The 19,450-nt window shown below is 43.7% G+C and overlaps 1 protein-coding gene across 1 annotated transcript in view; it reads left to right on the top strand.

Annotated features, from left to right (window-relative positions):
- The first annotated feature begins 2,742 nt into the window (after nt 1–2,742).
- Nucleotides 2,743–19,450, top strand: part of QSOX2 (quiescin sulfhydryl oxidase 2) — a 188,063-nt gene continuing 171,355 nt past the window's right edge. Inside the window, exon 1 of the mRNA XM_030207617.1 lies at nt 2,743–3,021. Coding sequence (XP_030063477.1) covers nt 2,745–3,021 — 277 coding nt within the window. The 5' untranslated portion in view covers nt 2,743–2,744. The remainder of the gene's footprint in view (nt 3,022–19,450) is intronic.

Genomic DNA, 19,450 nt, shown 5'->3' with positions numbered 1-19,450 from the left:
CATAGTGGTAGAGAAGAGATTTGAAACACTGGAGGACAGAGTAGAAGGGTCAATAGCCTGAAGATTCCTAAATGTATTGGTTAAGATTGGACGGGACTGGGGAGGAGGGTGTTTAAGTGTGAAAATTATCAGATGATGGTCAGAGAGGGGAAGAACTGAGGCACAAAAACTGGAGAGTGAGCAGTTTGAGACGAGGATAAGATCAAGACATTGGCCATTCTGGTGAGTGGGGGAAGTGGAGCACAGTTGAAGATTGAAAGAGGATGTTAAAGCAAGAAACTGAGAAGCATAACAGTCAGAGGGATCATTAGCATGAATTTTAAAATCCCCAAGAATGAGGGAAGGAGATGAAGGTTCAAGAAAGAAGGAAAGCCAGGCATCAAAGTTAGTGAGAAAGGAAGAAACGGACTTATCAGGGGGTCGATAAATGACTGCTACTCGGAGAGGCAGAGGAGCAAATAGACGGATGGAATGGCCTTCGAAGGAAGAAAAACAGTGAGACTGAGGTGGAAGAAGAGGTTGAAATCTACAAGAGGGTGAAAGTTGTAGACTGACACCACCTCCGTGGCCAACTGGGCGAGGAGTATGGGAGAAAAGATAACCTCCATGGCATAGGGCCGCGACTGAAGCAGAGCCTTCAGGGTAATGCCAAGTTTTAGTCAGGGCAAGCAGATGGAGAGTACGAGAGATAAAGAGGTCATGGATGTAGGAAAGTTTGTTACAGACAGAGCGGGCATTCCACAGAGTGCAAGAAAAAGGCAGGGAAGAAGGGGGGAGGAGAGGAACAGAAATTAGATTGGAGATTGGGTTCCAAGGCTCCGTCCTTTCCTGGTTCTCCTCTTATCTCTCCCACCGCACCTTCAGAATACACTCTCATGGATCTTCCTCCACTCCCATCCCACTATCTGTTGGAATTCCCCAGGGATCTGTCCTTGGACCCTTCTCTTCTCAATCTACACCTCCTCCCTAGGCTCACTGATCTCATCTCATGGTTTTCAGTATCATCTTTATGCTGATGACACCCAGCTATATCTCTCCACACCAGACATCACTGCGGAGACCCAGGCCAAGGTATCGGCCTGCTTATCCGACATTGCTGCCTGGATGTCCAACCGCCACCTGAAGCTGAACATGTCCAAACCCGAGCTCCTCGTGTTTCCACCTCAACCCACCTCTCCTCTTCCTCCACTCTATCTCAGTTGATAACACCCTCATCCACCCCATCCCATCTGCCCGCAACCTCGGAGTCATCTTTGATTCTTCCCTCTCCTTCTCTGCGCATATCCAACAGACTGCCAAGACCTGTCGCTTCTTCCTCTTCAACATCAGCAAAATTCGCCCTTTCCTATCTGAGCACACCACACGAACTCTCGTCCACGCTCTCATTACCTCTCGCCTTGACTACTGCAACTTACTCCTCACCGGCCTCCCACTTAGCCATCTATCCCCCCTTCAATCCGTTCAGAACGCTGCCGCACGTCTTATATTCTGCCAGAACCAATATACTCATATCACCCCTCTCCACAAGTCACTTCACTAGCTTCCGATCAGATACCGCATACAATTCAAGATTCTCCTCCTTACCTACAAATGCACCCGGTCTGCGGCTCCTCACTACCTCTCTACCCTCATCTCCCCCTATGTTCCCGCCCGTAACCCCCGCTCACAGGACAAATCCCTCCTATCAGTTCCCTTCTCCACCACTGCCAACTCCAGGCTCCGCTCATTCTGCCTTGCCTCACCCTATGCTTGGAACAATCTTCCTCAACCCCTACGCCAAGCCCCCTCCCTACCCATCTTCAAATCTCTGCTGAAAACTCACCTCTTCAAGGCTGCTTTCGGCACCTAACCTTTCGTGAAATATAGTATGCCCTATCAGACGGACTCTACACTTTTCTTTTGACTGTACACTTGTCTTTAGATTGTTTAGATTGTAAACTTTAGATTGTACACCTGTCTTTTAGATTGTAAGCTCCTTGAGCAGGGACTGTCCTTCCATGTTAAATTGTACAGCGCTGCGTAACCTAGTAGCGCTTTAGAAATGTTAATTAGTAGAAATGTTAATTAGTAGTAGTAGATATCACGGTGTGACCTGCACAAATAGGATGAGAGCTGATGTGGAGGACCAGGATTGGAATTAATGTCCCCAGTGGAGAGCAGAAGGAGCAAGAAGCGTAGGAGAGGTATGACGACAGCGACGAAGGCGAGATGTACTCTGATAGAAAGGAGATGGATGAATGGAAGGAAGGAAATGTTGAAGGTTGAGAGCTGAGAAAAAGGAAGAGGAAAAAAAAGAGATGGTAAGATAATGAATACAGAGGGTGGACAATGTGTTCCTGCAGCGTACAGTGGTTTCAGATGGAGAAACAGATTAGGAAGGGACAGTACCATGATGAAAAAGTGTACTGGAGCCATAAGTAGTAACTGGGAGAAAAATAAATAAATCGTTTCTAACGGAAGTTGTGATGAAAAGCATGCGAGGACTGTTTTTTGAGCGTGTGTGGTGCTAGTGCCAGTACCTTTTACAGCTTCTCTTAAAACCCCAACCTGTGACCCCGCAGTAGGCTGAAGTAGTTTAAGGCACCAACCCCCCTCCTCCTTTCGCCTCCAGCTCAAGCTTGGCACAAAGGAGGAAAGTCGAATTTGGAGCCCCGCCTACAAAACCGTGACGTCATGGCCGGTGAAAGGTCACCGCTCGCTACCGTGCTGCGGTGCTGCCTCTCTTCACTGCCATAGTAACAAGTATGGCGGCCAGTGCCGGGGGCTGCTGCTCCTTGTATCTCTTTCGGCGTCTGAGCCCGGTTCTTTTCCCTCTCTTCATTCTTTTTGTCCCCGTGGCCTGGGGTGAGGGCCGGAAACTCTACGGCCCTGAGGACCAGCTTACCATCCTGGATGGCGGCAGTGTCAGACAGGCGCTCTTTAAGTCGCCCACCGCTTGGCTGCTGGAGTTTTACTCGTCCTGGTGCGGACACTGCATCAACTACGCGCCCACCTGGAAGGCCCTGGCCGACGACGTGAGAGGTGAGCTATGACGGTCCTGGTCTTGCCGTGGCAGTGACGGGGTGCTTTCCCTGTGCACTAGTGTGTGCATCTATCATTCCTCTATATGTCTGCGTTCAGCATCTCAGAAGCCATGGGGTAGTACTGGGGGGGGGCACATGAAGTATTGTGCTTTACGTCCTCAAACTTCCGCGGGATAGCTAGCTGAAGCATAACAATAGGCCAGCAGATCAATGATGGAATGTGGGAATTATTTTCGACTAGAATTTTTAACTAGTGTTCCTGAGGTCCTTTATCATTTTACCTTTTAGTATAGTTTGGAGCATTTACAGTATTTTGGATTTCTCCCTCTGGGTTATCTTGTAGTAGTGGTTTTCTTTTGTTGTTTAAAAACATGTTTCTAACTGGATGCACACAGAGGGGGGAAACTACAAATGGTTTTAAAAATGCAAAGACAGGCATTTTCCCATGTTTTTACCAGTAGTCCAAGTTGATTGATTGTAGAACATGTTTTTATAAAGCTGTTGACTGATGTTGAACTATCTATGCTTTTAATGACTGTGTGACTGATGTTGAGCTATCAAATCATAAAGCTTATAACGACTTGCATGTGAGAACTGTCTGTGTTTGTCCAGCAGGAGCCTGCTCCTAAGCAAACAGTGACTACAAACAAGAACAGGTTTGCTGTGCATCAAAAATCTGCTTTAATTGCTTGTTATTGGGGTTTGTTTATGTAATTTTTATCTTTTTTTAATTGGAAACATAAGGATAGTTTGCATCTGAGAAAAAAAATGTTTTGAAGACTAGGTATTTTGTGCTTGGAAACAGTTGTATAGGCTTTAACTTTTTTTCTTTTCCCAGCATGCTTTGGATAAGGTTGCTGTGAGAATCCACTTGAAAGACAGTCACAAAACAGAGGAAAGCACCTCCATGGATAGAGTATATCACATATAAAACAGTGGAGGAAAAAAGGAACCTTCAGATGGTGTCTAAGAAACTTTATTCCAAAACATCTTCAGAAACACTAAAAGAGACCCTAGGTCCCCTCTGACACTATTTCCTGCCCCAGAGTGGGGGACCGGCAGACCTGACAGCCACACAACTGCTCTGTTCACCTCCTTGCTAGGAGGAAGGGTGGTGGGGTGATGCACCATGGGGGTGTTACGTGACGTGCCTGGGGGGGGGGGAACCACAGTGGCGATCCACCCCAGCTGTCAAGCATGCATGGTATGCTACTGAATTGTATCTCTTGCTCTTGCCTTATTGTCTTAAAACACATCGCCAATAAGCAAGCAGTCAACCTTATTTAGATATAAGGAGAAGTGGCAAACCTGATCTGACAAAGCAACAAAATAATAACCATAACAGGCTGATTTTTTTTTTTTGGGGGGGGGGGGGGGAGATTAGTTTGATTGCAGCACTTGGCTACTTCTCTCGCTACTGGCTGGATCTGAGGATGCTTCATAGTAAGTCAACCATTGCCCAAATCTGGCCAGGCTTCGGAAACGTGCATACAGGGTTTTATACAGTGGTGTGGTCCGTAGAACCCAATCAAGTACTTGGTTAAATGGCATTATCAGAATAGTAGGAAAAGATTGGATGTTTCTCAAGGCAGCAGAAAGAAATTGGTGTCCCACTTGTAGTTGCCTGCAAAACTTAGATTATGAGCCCTCTAGGGACACAAAGTACCTGCATATAATGTGTACAGTTTTGCGTACATCAAGTAGCGCTATGTAAATTATTATTAGTAGATGTGATGGGTGTGACTTGAGATTTTGCTGCTGGATGCAACAGAGCAGTTTTCCTGCAAAGCAGGAGTAAATTACCTGGAAGAGTCTAAATTGCTGCTATGCCCAAGATCTGCATTTCAAGAACATGTATGGTAAAAAGGTATGTTAGAGTATACACAGATGTCCGCAACAGTGGCAAGAGACAGATTGTGAAACACCCTTTGGCCTTCTAGTTCTTGAGGACAGCCCTTGCTAAGGTCAGCTCGCTGAAAAGCACTTTTTAGCTCTTGTGAGAAATGTGTTTCTGATCATAACTGGATTACATGAGAAGCATAGGAACCAACTTTTCAAAATGATTGGGGGTGCTTTTCTGCCGTCATCTACTATGTTACTATGTTACAGGTGGTGCATTCCCTGCCCCTCTACCCCTCCCTCTGCGTTCCAGCCCCCCCCCCTCCCAGTTCCAGGCCCACCCGCTAGCCCTCCCCCCTCTCTCCTTTCCCTCCCTCCCTCCGAGTTCCAAGGCCCCCCTCCATCTGTCCATCCGAATTTTAAAAGCCCTCTTCTTACCTCGCGTCAGTGAAAAGCGTGCACTGCAGGCTCGTCGGCGCTTCAGCCTTCCCTTCTGTCTCTCGGCTCTGGTCTGGTCCCGCCCTTGCGAAAACAGGAAATGAGGGCGGGACCAGAGCCGAGAGACAGACGGGAAGGCTGAAGCGCCGATGAGACTGCAGTGCACGCTTTTCACTGACGCGAGGTAAGAAGAGGGCTTTTAAAATTCGGATGGACTGGACTCAGAGGGAGGGGTGGCCTTGGAACTCGGATGGTAGTATAGTAGTTTTAAAATTCTGGCTGGGCTGGAAGGGAACTTCCTGTCCGTAAAATATTGGGGGTGCTCGAGCACCCACAGCACCCACGGAGTCAGCGCTTATGAAGAGAAGGTAGGGGTTATAATATGTGGAAAAGCCCTGGAGAGTAATGAATGAAAGATCCTGGTGTTGTGGCACTATAGGCTAATTTCAAAGAATAAGAAACCTGTTGAACCATAAATAACTAATGCACAATATGCTGTTAAAACTAAGTCCATTTTTTTTCTAATTTTTAAAAAAATATGAAAGCAGCTTTTAAAAAGTTGAACCCACTGATACATATCTACTATAATAAAACTCACCCTCAACGTTCTGAGGACACTGACGTCAGTGAAGCCAAGCTCTGATTTCCTTCAAAAAGGTTCGAAGGTTCGTGGTGGTGAAGCCACCAAAATTGCTCTGGGCCCCGCCCTTGAGGGCGGAGCAATGGCAGAACAACGAAGGGGTTGGCAGGGAGGGAGGCGGGGGTGGGTGGGAAATTACTCTGGGCCCCGCCCTCGAGGGCGGAGCAATGGCAGAACAACAAAGGGGTTGGGAGGGAGGTGAGGGGTGGGAAATCGCTCCGGGCCCCGCCCTCGAGGGCGGAGCAATGGCAGAACAACGAAGGGGTTGGCAGGGAGGGAGGCGGGGGGTGGGAAACTGCTCCGGGCCCCGCCCTCAAGGGCGGAGCAATGGCAGAACAACGAAGGGGTTGGCAGGGAGGGAGGCGGGGGGGTGGGAAATCGCTCCGGGCCCGGCCCTCGAGGGCGGAGCAATGGCAGAACAACGAAGGGGTTGGCAGGCAGGGAGGTGGGGGTGGGTAGGAAATCGCTCCGGGCCCCGCCCTCGCGTCTAACGTCAAGACGCGGGGGGCGGAGCAATGCCAGAACAACGAAGGGGTTGGCCAGGGAGGGAGGAGGGTGTTGGCAACGAAAACCTTGCTAGCGCCCGTTTCATTTGCTCTGAAACGGGCTTCTTTTACTAGTTTATTATAAAATTTGTTTGTAATTTTAGTGAAGAAATTAATTCAAAATAGTTTACAAGTATATAGTACTTTTCCCATTTCAAAGGACAAATCAATAGAGCTAAGTCTTCTTGGAGTGATTATCATACCTGTTGTGCAAGAGTGACACCAACTGTGACAAGATTTATTGTCGTGGTTGGCATGAATGGAGTCCTGACACTTGATCCTCGACCTTGGAGTGTTATTCCAATGACCAGACTCAGTACATTGGTAGGGGGATGATTGATTTTAAAATATGGGAAAAATCTATGGATGATTGGATTTAGCTCATGCCTTTGTCATTGTTCAAGGCTAGTTGTATTTAGGTACAGTATGTATTGTTCCAATCCCTGGAGGGCTTACATTCTGTACCTGAGGTACATAAGTATTGCCATACTGGGACAGAACAAAGGTCCATCAAGCCCAGCATCCTGTTTCCAACGGTGGCCAATCCAGGTCACAGATACCTGGCAAGATCCCCAAAAAGTACAAAACATTTTATGCTGCTTATCCCAGAAATAATGGATTTTCCCCAAGTCCAATTTAATAATGGTCTATGGACTTTTCCTTTAGGAAGCCGTCCATACCTTTTTTTTTTTTTAACTCTGCTAAGCTTAACCGCCTTTACCACATTCTCTCGCACCGAATTCCAGAGTCCAATTACACTTTGAGTGAAGAAAAATTTTCTCTGATTCGTTTCAAAATTTACTACTTTGTAGCTTCATCGCATGCCCCCTAGTCCTAGTATTTTTGGAAAGCGTAAACCTACACTTTACCTCTACCCGTTCAACTCCACTCATTATTTTATAGACCTCTATCATATCTCCCCTCAGCCGCCTTTTCTCCAAGCTGAGGAGCCCTAGCCGCTTTAGCTTTTCCTCCTAGGGAAGTCGTCCCATCCCCTTTATCATTTTCATTGCCATTCTTTGCACCTTTTCTAATTCCACTATATCTTTTGAGATGCGGCGACCAGAATTGAACACAATATTCAAGGTGCGGTCGCACCATGGAGCGATACAAAGGCATTATAACATCCTCATTTTTGTTTTCCATTCTTATCCTAATAATACCTAACATTCTATTTGCTTTCTTAGCTGCAGCAGCACACTGAGCAGAAGGCTTCAACATATCATCATCAACGACAACACCTAGATCCCTTTCTTGGTCTGTGACTCCTAATGTGGAACCTTGCATGATGTAGCTATAATTCGGGTTCCTCTTTCCCACATGCATCACTTTGCACTTGCTCACATTATATGTCATCTGCCATTTAGACCCCCCTGTCTCATAAGGTAATTTTTCACAATCCTCCAGTGATTTAACGACTTTGAATAACTTTGTGTCATCAGCAAATTTAATTACCTCGCTAGTTACGCCCATCTCTAGGTCATTTATAAATATGTTAAAAAGCAGAGGTCCCAGCACAGACCCCTGGGGAACCTCACTAACTACCCTTCTCCATTGAGAATACTGACCATTTTAACCCTACTTTGTTTTCTATCTTTTAACCAGTTTTTAATCCACAATAGGACAGTACCTCCTATCCCATGACACTCCGATTTCCTCTGCAGTCTTTCACGAGGTATTTTGTCAAACGCCTTCTGAAAATCCAGATACACAATATTAGAAGGTGTTTGGGGGGTTAAGTGATTTGCCCAAGATTATAAAGTGAGTAAGTGGAATTTGAACCCTGGTTCTGTGCCTGCTGTTTTAACCATTAGGTTGCTCCACTCCACTGCTAACAAAAGTGTATTATGCCAGATACCATCTCTATCTCTGAGCTGGAAATGCAAAGGAGCAAGAGGTAAATTCCCCATGGAACATATCAAATTGAAATTGTTTTTGTGGAGTTGTACAGAGCACAGAGGTGTCTTGATTGTAGGGTTTGGATTTTAGATTTAGGGGTCTTGTTACTAAGCTGTAGCAAAGCTCTAAGGCCACTTTTTGCCATGGCTGGAAAATGGCCGTTTTTTTTTTTCATTTTCCGCTTTAATAGCCGTTAAGGTAATGTTGCCATTAGCACTCGGCCATTAACAAAAATTAGCATGTGAGCCCTTACTGCCACCTGTTTTGTAGGTGGTAAGGGCAAGAGAGTTGCATGGGGACAGAAATTTCACCCATCCCCAGTGCAATCTAACCCGCACCTGCTAAGATCTGTTCCATCCCCACAATTATTTTAGTTGTGACATTTGTATTCCACATCCCAAACAAGTTTAATCTCCTCTATCTCCACTCGTACTACTTGCAGCCCTCTGTTTCCTCCTAAATTCGACAGCCTTCTGTGTTTTATTTTGGATAGTATTTACTGTTCAACCAATGAATGTTCCAAGCTTCGGTCTGATGTTCCAGATGCCTCTCTGTGCATTCCAAGCTTCAGTCTTGAGCCATCAGAGATACACTCCCGTGGGAATTCCGTGTCAGCTTCTTCCATCCCTGTGGGAATCCCGTGTCAGCTTCTTCCTTACCCGTGGGATTCTTACAATCCCCATTCCCATGCAGCTCTCTAGTAATGGCTCAAGTATGTTATTTTTGCACTCTTTGTGGAATGTAGCTCTTTTGCAGCATTGAACACAAGCAGAAGAATTTAACTTATTTTTGGGAACAGACCCCAGAAAGTGAAAAATGCTCCTTAACTTACTGAAAAGGTTTATACATTTGAAAGGGAAAGAGGCTAGGAATATGCTGGTAAAAATCTAACTTGGGTACAGGTAAAAATCTGTCTAGCCCAGATGATTAATTATAAAGTAGAACTTTAGAACTACAAGAGTTTATTTTGTATTAATGCCAGGTAATTTGTTCCAGATGGTTTCCAGTCTGCTTATGTGCCCTGGGGATTGTCCACAAGATCCAGAAATAATTTATGATGTAATGGATCTGTTTTTCTTTGGAAAGATAAGCCATTTGAAATAAGCTAATGATAACTGAAGATGAGTTAATTGGAAAGATTATTCGGATTTAATACACTGAAGTGAACTTCATTAATTTCCAATCTGTAGATTCTGATGAGTTCTAAATGCACAACTTGCTTTTCAGATCCTTGGCCTTTGTGCTTATCGAGGCTGCTAAACAAATGTTACTGGCTGGTCGTACATTAATAAGTAATGCCTTACTTAATGAGATCATTTGTGGACCTTTTAAGGATGGATCTCTAGATCGCACCAAATTAGAAAACAGTAGACTATTGCTAAACTTCCCATTCTTAGAAAAACTGATGAGTGGGTATTGGTTTGAACAAGTATAATACCTTCCTGTTTGATCATGGAGTTTTGGACCCGTGCCAGTTTAGTTGTATTAAGTAATTTAGGGGTTCATTTTCCTAGTAATACTCGTGTCAAGCAAATGGCGACCTCCAATAGTCCATTCACAACTTGATATTTATTTATTTGTTGCATTTGCATCCCGCATTTTCCCACCTATTTGCAGGCTCAATGTGGCTTACATTGTTCTGTCATGGCAACCTCCAGTAGACCATTCACAACTTGATATTTATTTATTTGTTGCATTTGCATCCCGCATTTTCCCACCTATTTGCAGGCTCAATGTGGCTTACATTGTTCCGTCATGGCATTCGCCATTCCAGAATGAGAGATACAAGTGGTATTACATAGAGAACATGATATAGGGGACTACTTGTACATTTTTGGCTTAGGAGGGAAATAAGATGTCCAGGATGAGATGTGTACAATATGCTGAGTATTTTACAGAAGGCTGCTGAATGCGGAGCCTTTTGTAAAATATATATAGGGATACTGGGGAATACATGTTCTTGGACCCCTTCTCTTCTCTATCTATAGAATGACATCCTATAGTATATCTCCTATCAAACTGAGCTCTCTTTTTCATCAAGCACTGCCATTTCCTCCCCTCACCCTCCCCACTGACAGTTTGAACTTCGTGGGTGTGGCTTGGATCTCTTTCAGGGAGAGAAAACTAACAACTTATAGCAGCAGCTTCAGAGAGCATTTTCCATCTCACAGATAGGCTGCAGAGAATACCTTCTCCTGCTTTAGACTTAATCCCGCCTACCCTACCCCTCTACCCACCCACCCCTAGAGTGACATGTCTTATGTAACCTCCCTATTAACCCACTCATTACTTTACCTCACCCATTTCTATTCTTCTATCACCTTCTCCCACTACTCCAACCAGAGTTACACCTAATCACACTGACCACCCTTCAACATCTTCAGTCCTTCTGTGACTGTTCTCTTGTGCTTGACTGCTTAAATATTTTAAATTTAAATGCTTCACTTTTTGTCTATTAGATTGTAAGCTCTTTGAGCAGGGACTGTCTTTCTTCTGTGTTTGTACAGCGCTGCGTACACTTTGTAGCGCTCTAGAAATGTTAAATAGTAGTAGTAGTACATGTGTTAAGTGCTGGCATATACAGAGTGGATCTATTTTATTAAGAAACTTTTCAAAACAAGTGAGGAAAGCATATACAGAATGGCTTATTGAAATTCTTTCCAACTCTTCTGTGTGCGCGCATGAATATGTATTTGGCTGTATGTGTGTGTCCTCCTTTTTTAAAAAAGTTTGTTTTGTGTATGTACATGTATGTTTGCATGTCTGTCTACTGTGTACATGTGTATTTGTGCTGACTCTGTCTGGGAGAAGAGATGAGGGAGGAATGTTAAAAAGTGCAATTCCATAATTGCTGTGCTGCACCTGTTAGAATTGCTTTTCCCATTTGAGAGTGGCTTTGCTTCTCTTTCATTTTTCATCGCATGCAGAAATTTAATTTCTGCATTACAAGACCACATCCCTTTCTGTAACTATAGCTACCTTCCTTGGCTGGATCCCACTCAGTCTCTGATTAGTGCTGCCTTTCAATGTTCTGCCCCTACAGCCTTCCCGTTTGCAGGATCCTGCTCACAGTTTCTGCTGCTGGTTATTGTGGAAATGGGCAAGACACGTTAGCCATCTTTAAAGCTTTTGGGCATAAATCTAAAAATCTGTAAAATACTGGAGGGGAAAAAAAAGTAGTGAATCCTAACCTGAGTCCAGAGAACATCTTATTAAGGATTCTCAAAATTTTGGACTCTGGGTGTGTTTTTAGTTTGCCCATGACTTAACGCAGGCTTGCTCATGGCAACAGATATTAGTTGGCAGTACACATAGCAACCATTATATTATGTTTTGTGTTCTGCCTTTGTGGGGCAGTTTGCAAGATAGTGGGAGAGTTGTGAGGGGTTAGTTGTTGCCCCTTGGCTATTAAGTATCTTCCTCGGCCCCCTGGAAACCTTAATTCAGTCATTGTTTTGCAGATGGCATTAAGTTTCTGGTGGTTGTAGATATTCTGTTCTCAGTACTAGGTTTCACACCTTGAATGGCTGCCTTGATGTCCTGAAGTTAATGGGTAGCTACATCAAACTGAAACTCAATCTGAACAAATCACAGACAATATGGATATCATCGTATTCTTCACAACCAACTGCAGCCCCATTTCTAAGTCACCCCATCACATTGATATCCTCATTGAAGAATTTAGATTGTACCTTATTCCCATTTACTCTTTGTCTCATATCATGCCTAATGACAAGTGCATGCTATTAAATCTCTTTTTGACCCAGTTCGTTTTAGGACCCTACTACATGCTGCTCTCTTGAATCTCGACTGTTGTGTTCCTTGTACACTGGTCTGAAATAATCTACTATTGAATATCTTCAAATAACAAAATATAACGGTTAAACAGTTCTGTAATGCATAGAAAAGTATTGCCCTTCCTCTGTAAAGATTATTTGATACAATTTCCTTCAGAATAAAATTCAAGAACCAGTAAGAACCAGTGTATGCCAAGACTTGTACATTCCTAGAGCTGAAGGAGGAATGAGCCTTATAGAAAGAGATTATACATAATAGAGCTACTATCATAGGCTTCTGGGCCTATTTAGCCGTATCAGCGGATATAAATGCACAAAAAGTGTTGAAGTATGAAAGCAAGTGTTCAGAATCCAGTTCCACCATTAAACTTGGAACAGGCATTCTAATGAGCAGAAGGAATGAGTGAAAATCGGCTTGTAAGCACAGGAAAGGAACTAACAGAGTATGCAAAACAGGAGAAAAAGTTCTCTAAAGAATTAAATCAACAAACAAGTGGCAAATGCACAGATGCAGAAGGAAGTGTAAAGTGTTACTCCAAGAAGAACTGTATGGTTAAGGAGAGGAGAACTGAAACCTAAGGATGACAGAGTGATGCCTGCAGCCCAGGGCAGCGGATTATGGATGAAATGCTTCAGAGCAAGTATAGAAAAGTCTGGTACAACAGACAACTGTAGGCTGTGTTAATCATTAACTCCAGCTTTTTTTTTTTTTTAATCTCATAGCTGGCTGTGAAGTGCTGATAGTGTGAAATTTCTATACAGAAAGGCACAACAAGGTGCTGCGTCTCATTTATTGGAAACTTTTTGTAAACATTACAGCATCATTGTAATGGAAAAGCATTGTGATCAATAACTGTGGAGAATGAATAGGTTATTATAACCTGGGACATCCCCATCCCAACACAGTTAAAAAGCTGGATGCAAGGAAGCAGGATGTAGTGGTAAAAGTGAAAAATACCAGAATGGCATTGGTCATAGAGGTGTTGGTCTCAGAGTGCATTTATTTCATATTTGAGAGTCTTCCTGTTAAGATTCATTCCATCTCTGTCCGCCCCCGTAACCCCCGCACCTCAAGGAGTTGACGCTATTATTTAATTGTTCTCACCCCCTGTTATTTCCCAGCCCTAAAAGCCTCCCATGGATTTTTGGGTGGTATTCACTATTCAACCAATGAGCATTCCAAGCCTCTTCCAAAGAATCCTGCAGGTTCCCATGCATCTCTCTACTGCAGAAGGAAGCTCTGTTTGGCACAATGTAAGTACTATGGTAAGTGTTAGAAGTAAGTTTGCGAGACTGAGATCATACTCTGCATACCTTGGCCTGGGAGTGAGGTTCATTATTGTCATGGTATGCGCAAAACTAATCCATTTGGAGACCTTACGCCCTAGTATTTTACCTTGCAGTTAGCGCAGAGAAAACATTAGCCTTGGATTAACTGCACTGTAGATAAAGCAGTGCAGTTAGCTACACCTCTGCAGATAGTTCTTACTCTTTTGTTACATTTACTTCATTAATACAGAATTGTTAATAGGAGAACATCCTTGCCATGAGATAATGAAGTCTGTTTAACCATATGCAGAGGACTGTGCAGTGGCGTAGCCAAGGGTGGGCCCAGGCTCACCTACTTTGGTCTCGGGCCCACCCAGTAGCAGCACACCTATGATGTGGTTGGCAGGAATTCCCAAGTCCCACCAGCTGAAAACTCCCAACAACTGTCCCTCCTGCATACGTTATAAATAGCAGGTCTTCACCTGCAGTGTCTGATACATACTGCTCGCACTGGTCCCACAGCCTCCCCTCTGATGTATTCCCACCTATGCGGAAACAAGAAGCTGCATCAGTGGGAAGGCTGTGGGGCCAGCATGAGCAGTGTGTATTAGTTGCTGCTTGCTGCCAGTGAAAATCCTATTTAAAAGGTATATGGGAGAGAGGGTATGTTTGAGAGACCATATGGTATGCAGGTGAGAGAATGGAGGAGAGACCAGATCACCTTGGTTGATGGGGAGGGGTTCATCTGCCCACCTATCTTGTTCCAGGCCCACCGAAAATTGGGTGTCTGGCTACGCCCCTGGGACTGTGAGGAGAGGAAGATAGAGGGTAAGATGCAGGGAAAGGGGAGGAAGGGAGAGGAGGAAATGCCTTGATGTTGGCAGAAGACTGCCTGTCTGGATTGCTGCTATTATGCTAGTACTATGGATGAGGGGGAGGAAGAAATGCAGGATGCACATTGAGAGAGGGGGGCAAGGCCCTGGTGCTGACAGAAGGCTGTCATATCTTACACCTGTAACATACACGTGTTATGAGTTTATTTTTTTACATAGGCACGCAATTTGTGCGTGTTCTACTTGTGGCTGGATCATATGCGTATCAATACGATAAGGTGCTTTGATATGCTTGAATGAAGTGTTCTGGATCATTGGACTATAAATCTTTTAAAAATAAAGATACTGAATTGCTGAGCATTTAAAAGAAAGCTCCCTTGCAGCAAGCTAACCAATACTCTTGTCCCTGATTACTATTTTTATTTCCGGTTCCTTTTTTTTTTTGTCTGACTTCACCCTTACCTCTCCTTCCCCTAACTAAAACACAACCAGGCTGGACTAAATTAGATTCCTTCACTGGTTGAAGCTGAAGGTAACTTTCTTGCCAAAGCAGGAGCTGTCACAGTAGCAGCTGCCCCCCTTCCCTTCCCAAGTTTGGGTGAGTTATCTTCACTGCTTACTGACATGCCTCTTCAAACCAGTCTCCTTCATTCTGCTACAGATGAATCAAGGAGGGGAGTCCTCTTGATCTGTTGTCTGAAAGTAGCTTAATTTAAATAGATTAGATGATTCACAGCAAAAAAACAAAACAAAAACTTGTGTAAGTTGGAGGGTTGTGGGTGCTGACCTACTACAGGGATTTTACTTTCACTGAGGAAGCAGCAGTGTTCAGGCCGCATACCAGCTGCTGCTCTTTAACCCTCTGAGCATTTAAACAGAGATGGCTTTGCATTATCAGAGGGAGAAGACATCTGCATGAGCTTCTATAGTCTCCTTTCATTGTATATACAGGGATTGGGACAGGTGGAAAAGAGGAGGGCGTTCTGGAAGCAGAATGAAGCAGGATACCCTGCAGCCAAATCATTTTTTTGAACATTTTGTTTGCTACAACAGATTGTTTTATTCACTGGAGCACAATAGCTACGTGTCCATCTGCTGCTGGATACTCAGTTACCACAGTGCCTGCTCTACTGTTGGCAATCCTGCTTTACAGCTGCAGTGCAAAATTGGTTGCCCCGTCCTCCTGGTTTAAAAAAAAAAATGCAGAAACCTTTTTAGAAGTCAAGCAATAAGGTCAAGCTGCAATTAAAATACAGGTATGTCTCTCATCCTTCCTCCTCCTCCTCCCCCTCCCCTCCCTCTTCCCGTCGATCACATTCTGACTGTGGCTGGCTTGTGTGTTATAGTTCCTGATGGTCACCCAACCCTATTTGTGTTTCTTTATGGCTGACCTTCGAAGAGTCCCAGTTTGTTAGACTGTGCCTTTTAAGCAGGTGGTGGAAGGCTTGCTAGGTTTCATAATATTAGGGGATAACAAATCAAAAGCAGAGCAGACTGAACAATTCGTTAGTGTCCTCAAGCATAAAGCCAGTTGTCAGATTGGGATCTTATAACTGATAATACTGTCTCATATGGTAGATTGTGGCTGGTTTCAGTTTTCTTGTGATTGGTGTTTTCAGAGTTAAGACAGGCTCACTCATGAGCAGCAAGATTGTGAGTCTAAGACGGGCTCACTTATGAGCAGCAAGATTGCCAGTCAAAGATGTGATTATACTGAGCAGATAAGTTCAAAGCACATGTAGAGATTCCCTTCTTCATATAGGCATGTGAAGTTGGGGTATACAAGATGTACATGTTTCTGTGCGTACAGATGGTATTTATGCGTATTTTATTTTCTCTGATGCTTGGAAACGTCTGTATGTGTATGTATATATATGTGTGTGTGTGTATATATATATATATATAATATATACTAGCCGTTAAGCCCGTAAAAACGGGCGAGATTTCCAGCTACCCTCCTCGCCGCCGCTCCCTCCCCCCTCCATGCCAGGCCCCCTGCACTGACCTGACAGCGCCTCTCACCTCCGTGTGAAAGTGCTGCAGTCAGCAGCAGAGCGCTCTGCTGCTGCCTGCAGAGCTTCCACACGGAGGTGAGAGGCACTGTCAGGTCAGTACAGGGGGCCTGATACGGAGGAGGGCGGGAGCGGTTGTGGGGATGGGGGGGGAGGGTGGAGGTTGGTGCGCGCGATGTTCGTTTCCAGGTGGCAGCGTCCGACAGGGACTCCGACTCCGTTTCCCTCTCTGTTCCGCCCTCTGATGTCATCACGTCTTGACGCGAGGGCGGGACAGAGAGGGAAGTCTGTACTGCGCATTTGCAGGTGAGTCGGTCACTTGCCGTTTATATGTTTGATATGTGTGTGTGTGTATGTATATATATATATATATGTATATATATATATATTCACAAACCAACAGAAGCTGGAAATGATTCTATAGAATGGGTTAACATCTATCTGGGGGCAAAATAAGCCCCCCCCCCCCCCCCCCCCCCCCCCCCATGAAATGAAATTTAGGCATATGGGAAAACCCAGTAAAAAGACATGGTTCCCCTCCCCCTAAAAAAAATGACTCGATGCATTTCTATGGGAAGAGTTCTGGTTTCTGTAGCATAGAAACTTTTTACATAGTGAAACACAGTGGTTAAAGAATTCTCTTCTCAAACTGCCTCTCCCTGTTCTCTACTCCCCCCCAAACCCACACCTGGCCCAGCAGACTGCAAACTGGTCCTTGCAATTGTACTAATATTCCACCACCATACAAACTGGCCCATCTCCACACACACACACACGTGCATGCAAAGAGATTAGAAAAAATATCATGAACATGGTTTTTGCATACTGTTCCTACTTATTTTTATATATAAATTGCTTAATTTAGAGATCTAAGCAATGTGCATTCCAATAAATGCACAACAATAAAATACATATGAGTTTTTATATACAGTGGTGTACCTGCCATAGTTGCCACCCAGGGCGGAGCACTCCTTCCAAGTAAGGTGGGTGTGCTGAGCTGTCTTCTCTGCTGGTCCCATGCCCCCTCTGACATCAACTTTCTGTTCTGGGGCAGAGGACCGGCAGAGCCGGCAGCTGTGCGACTGGTTGTCGAATCACCACCACCGCTTCACCCTTGCTACACTAGGAGTTTATATGCAAAATTAATTTAATTTGGAAGAGGATATAATTTTATGAAATGTCATACGACTAGTTCTGTAGCAGATGTTCGGGAAGCAGTGTTAAGTGAATTGTAAGATTATGTTATAGTGGAGTCCACAGATGTGAATCTCTGGGTGACATCAGGTATTGTAACGGACTTTAGACTTTGAGGTCTTTTTCACTGATCTCTCAAGGCTTACATGGTTAGTGAGTCTAAGACAGCCTTCTGACTTATTTTTGCAGGGTCTCTTGGCTATCTGATCCTTTTTAATGAAGCATGGAAACAGTTTCTTGCTTCAGTGACAGGAGAGAAAAGACTTGCGTTACAAAATTGAGGACGCTTTCAAAATAATGCATGTGACTTTTGTTTGGCTGACAGTTTTGATCAGTAATTGAATTATAGTAAATTTACAAGTAAAAATACCTGTGTGTCTGTTATGCTCTCAGATTTCATAGTTCAGAGGTTCTTAACCCAGTCCTGTGGACAAACTAAGCTAGTCTGGTTTTCAAGATATCCAGAATGAAATATGCATGAGAGAAATTTACATGTACTGTCTCCATTGTTTGCCAATATCTCATGCATATTCATGGTGACTATCTTGAAAACCAGACTAGCTAGGTGTGTCCTGAGGCCTGGATTAAGAAACCCTGAGTCCTTCTTCTGCTGTCCTGATAACTGAGTTTCCAAATTAAAGATTTTTTTTTGTAATAGAAATAAGAATTCTGCTTTAAATTGATTTAAATATTCTCACCGCCAATGCATTGTTTCCTTTTTTTTTTTTTTTTTTTTTTTAAATCAAACTCTGTCTGACCAGGCTACCAGTGAGTGATGTGATCTCATGCGGTTCCAGTAGAGCAGAGAATATTCTTGTTGCTCATTAACATGTCATATAACCTTTTCGGTTGGCTGGAGGGGACAGAGGGAGAGGGTGTATTAACTGTACCTGTGCGATCAAATGCAATTTCAGAAGCCAGAGAAATTTGATCTGTGATTCTAGGACAGGCAGTATCATATTTTTTCAGTTTTGTTGACTTTGAAATAGTCTTTATCAAGTAATTTGGGGTTTGGTTTCACATTATGTTGTACAAGGTCATACTTCATCTTACTGATGTCTGTAATTAGTGGTGGTCACATTTTCCAAATTGGGTGAAGACCTTTCATTGAAATATTCTGCTTTTTATAAGAGCAACTTTCAAAATTTGTCAACCAGAGAAACAATTCATATGATATTTTTCTGGGTGATGTCTTCCAGTTTCTCACAGGATAATGCCTCAAAATTAATTAATTTTGCAAATACCATGGCAGAAATGAACCTCATTGCTATGCCAGGTATGTTGATTCTCAGAGATGATCATATCTGATCTTAAGTTAGCTAAGTAGGTAGAAAATGAGACAACAAAATCCAGGAGGATACTTGGGTACATAGGGAGAGGAATGGCCAGCAAGAAAAAGAAGGTGATAGATATTGCCTCTTTATAAGTTTCTAGTTAGACCTTGTTTGGAGTAATATGAACAGTTCTGGAGACCATGCCTTCAAAAAATATAAACAGAATGGAATCAGCTTAGGGGCCGTTTACTAAAATGATCAGTAGTTTCAATCATAAAGTATATGGGGACAGACTTCAAGATCGTAATACATGTACTTTGGAAGAAAAGAGAGTGTAGATATGATTGCCATTTAAATATCTCTATGGCATAAAAGCACAGTAGGCTAGTCTTTCAACTGAAAGGAAACACTGAAATGAGGAGGCATAGGATGAAGGTGGAAGGAGATAGACTTAGAAGTAATTCAAAGAAATATTACTTTTATGGAAGGCTGGTGCCTACATGGAATGACCTCCCTGCAGAGGTGGGGGAAACTATCTAAATTGAAGAAAGCATTGGACAAGCACAGATGATCTCTGAGAGAGGAAAGGATAGTAGGGATGGGCAGTCTGCCCAGACCATGTGATTTTTATCTGTTGTCATTTTCTATGTTTGATCTGGCCATCATTTGCCAGAGCAATTGGGCGAT

Source organism: Microcaecilia unicolor, chromosome 6 (genome assembly GCF_901765095.1).
Source record: "Microcaecilia unicolor chromosome 6, aMicUni1.1, whole genome shotgun sequence".
Lineage (NCBI taxonomy): Eukaryota > Metazoa > Chordata > Amphibia > Gymnophiona > Siphonopidae > Microcaecilia > Microcaecilia unicolor.
Note: the sequence above shows the minus strand (reverse complement) of the source record. Positions and strands in the feature narration are given on the sequence as shown.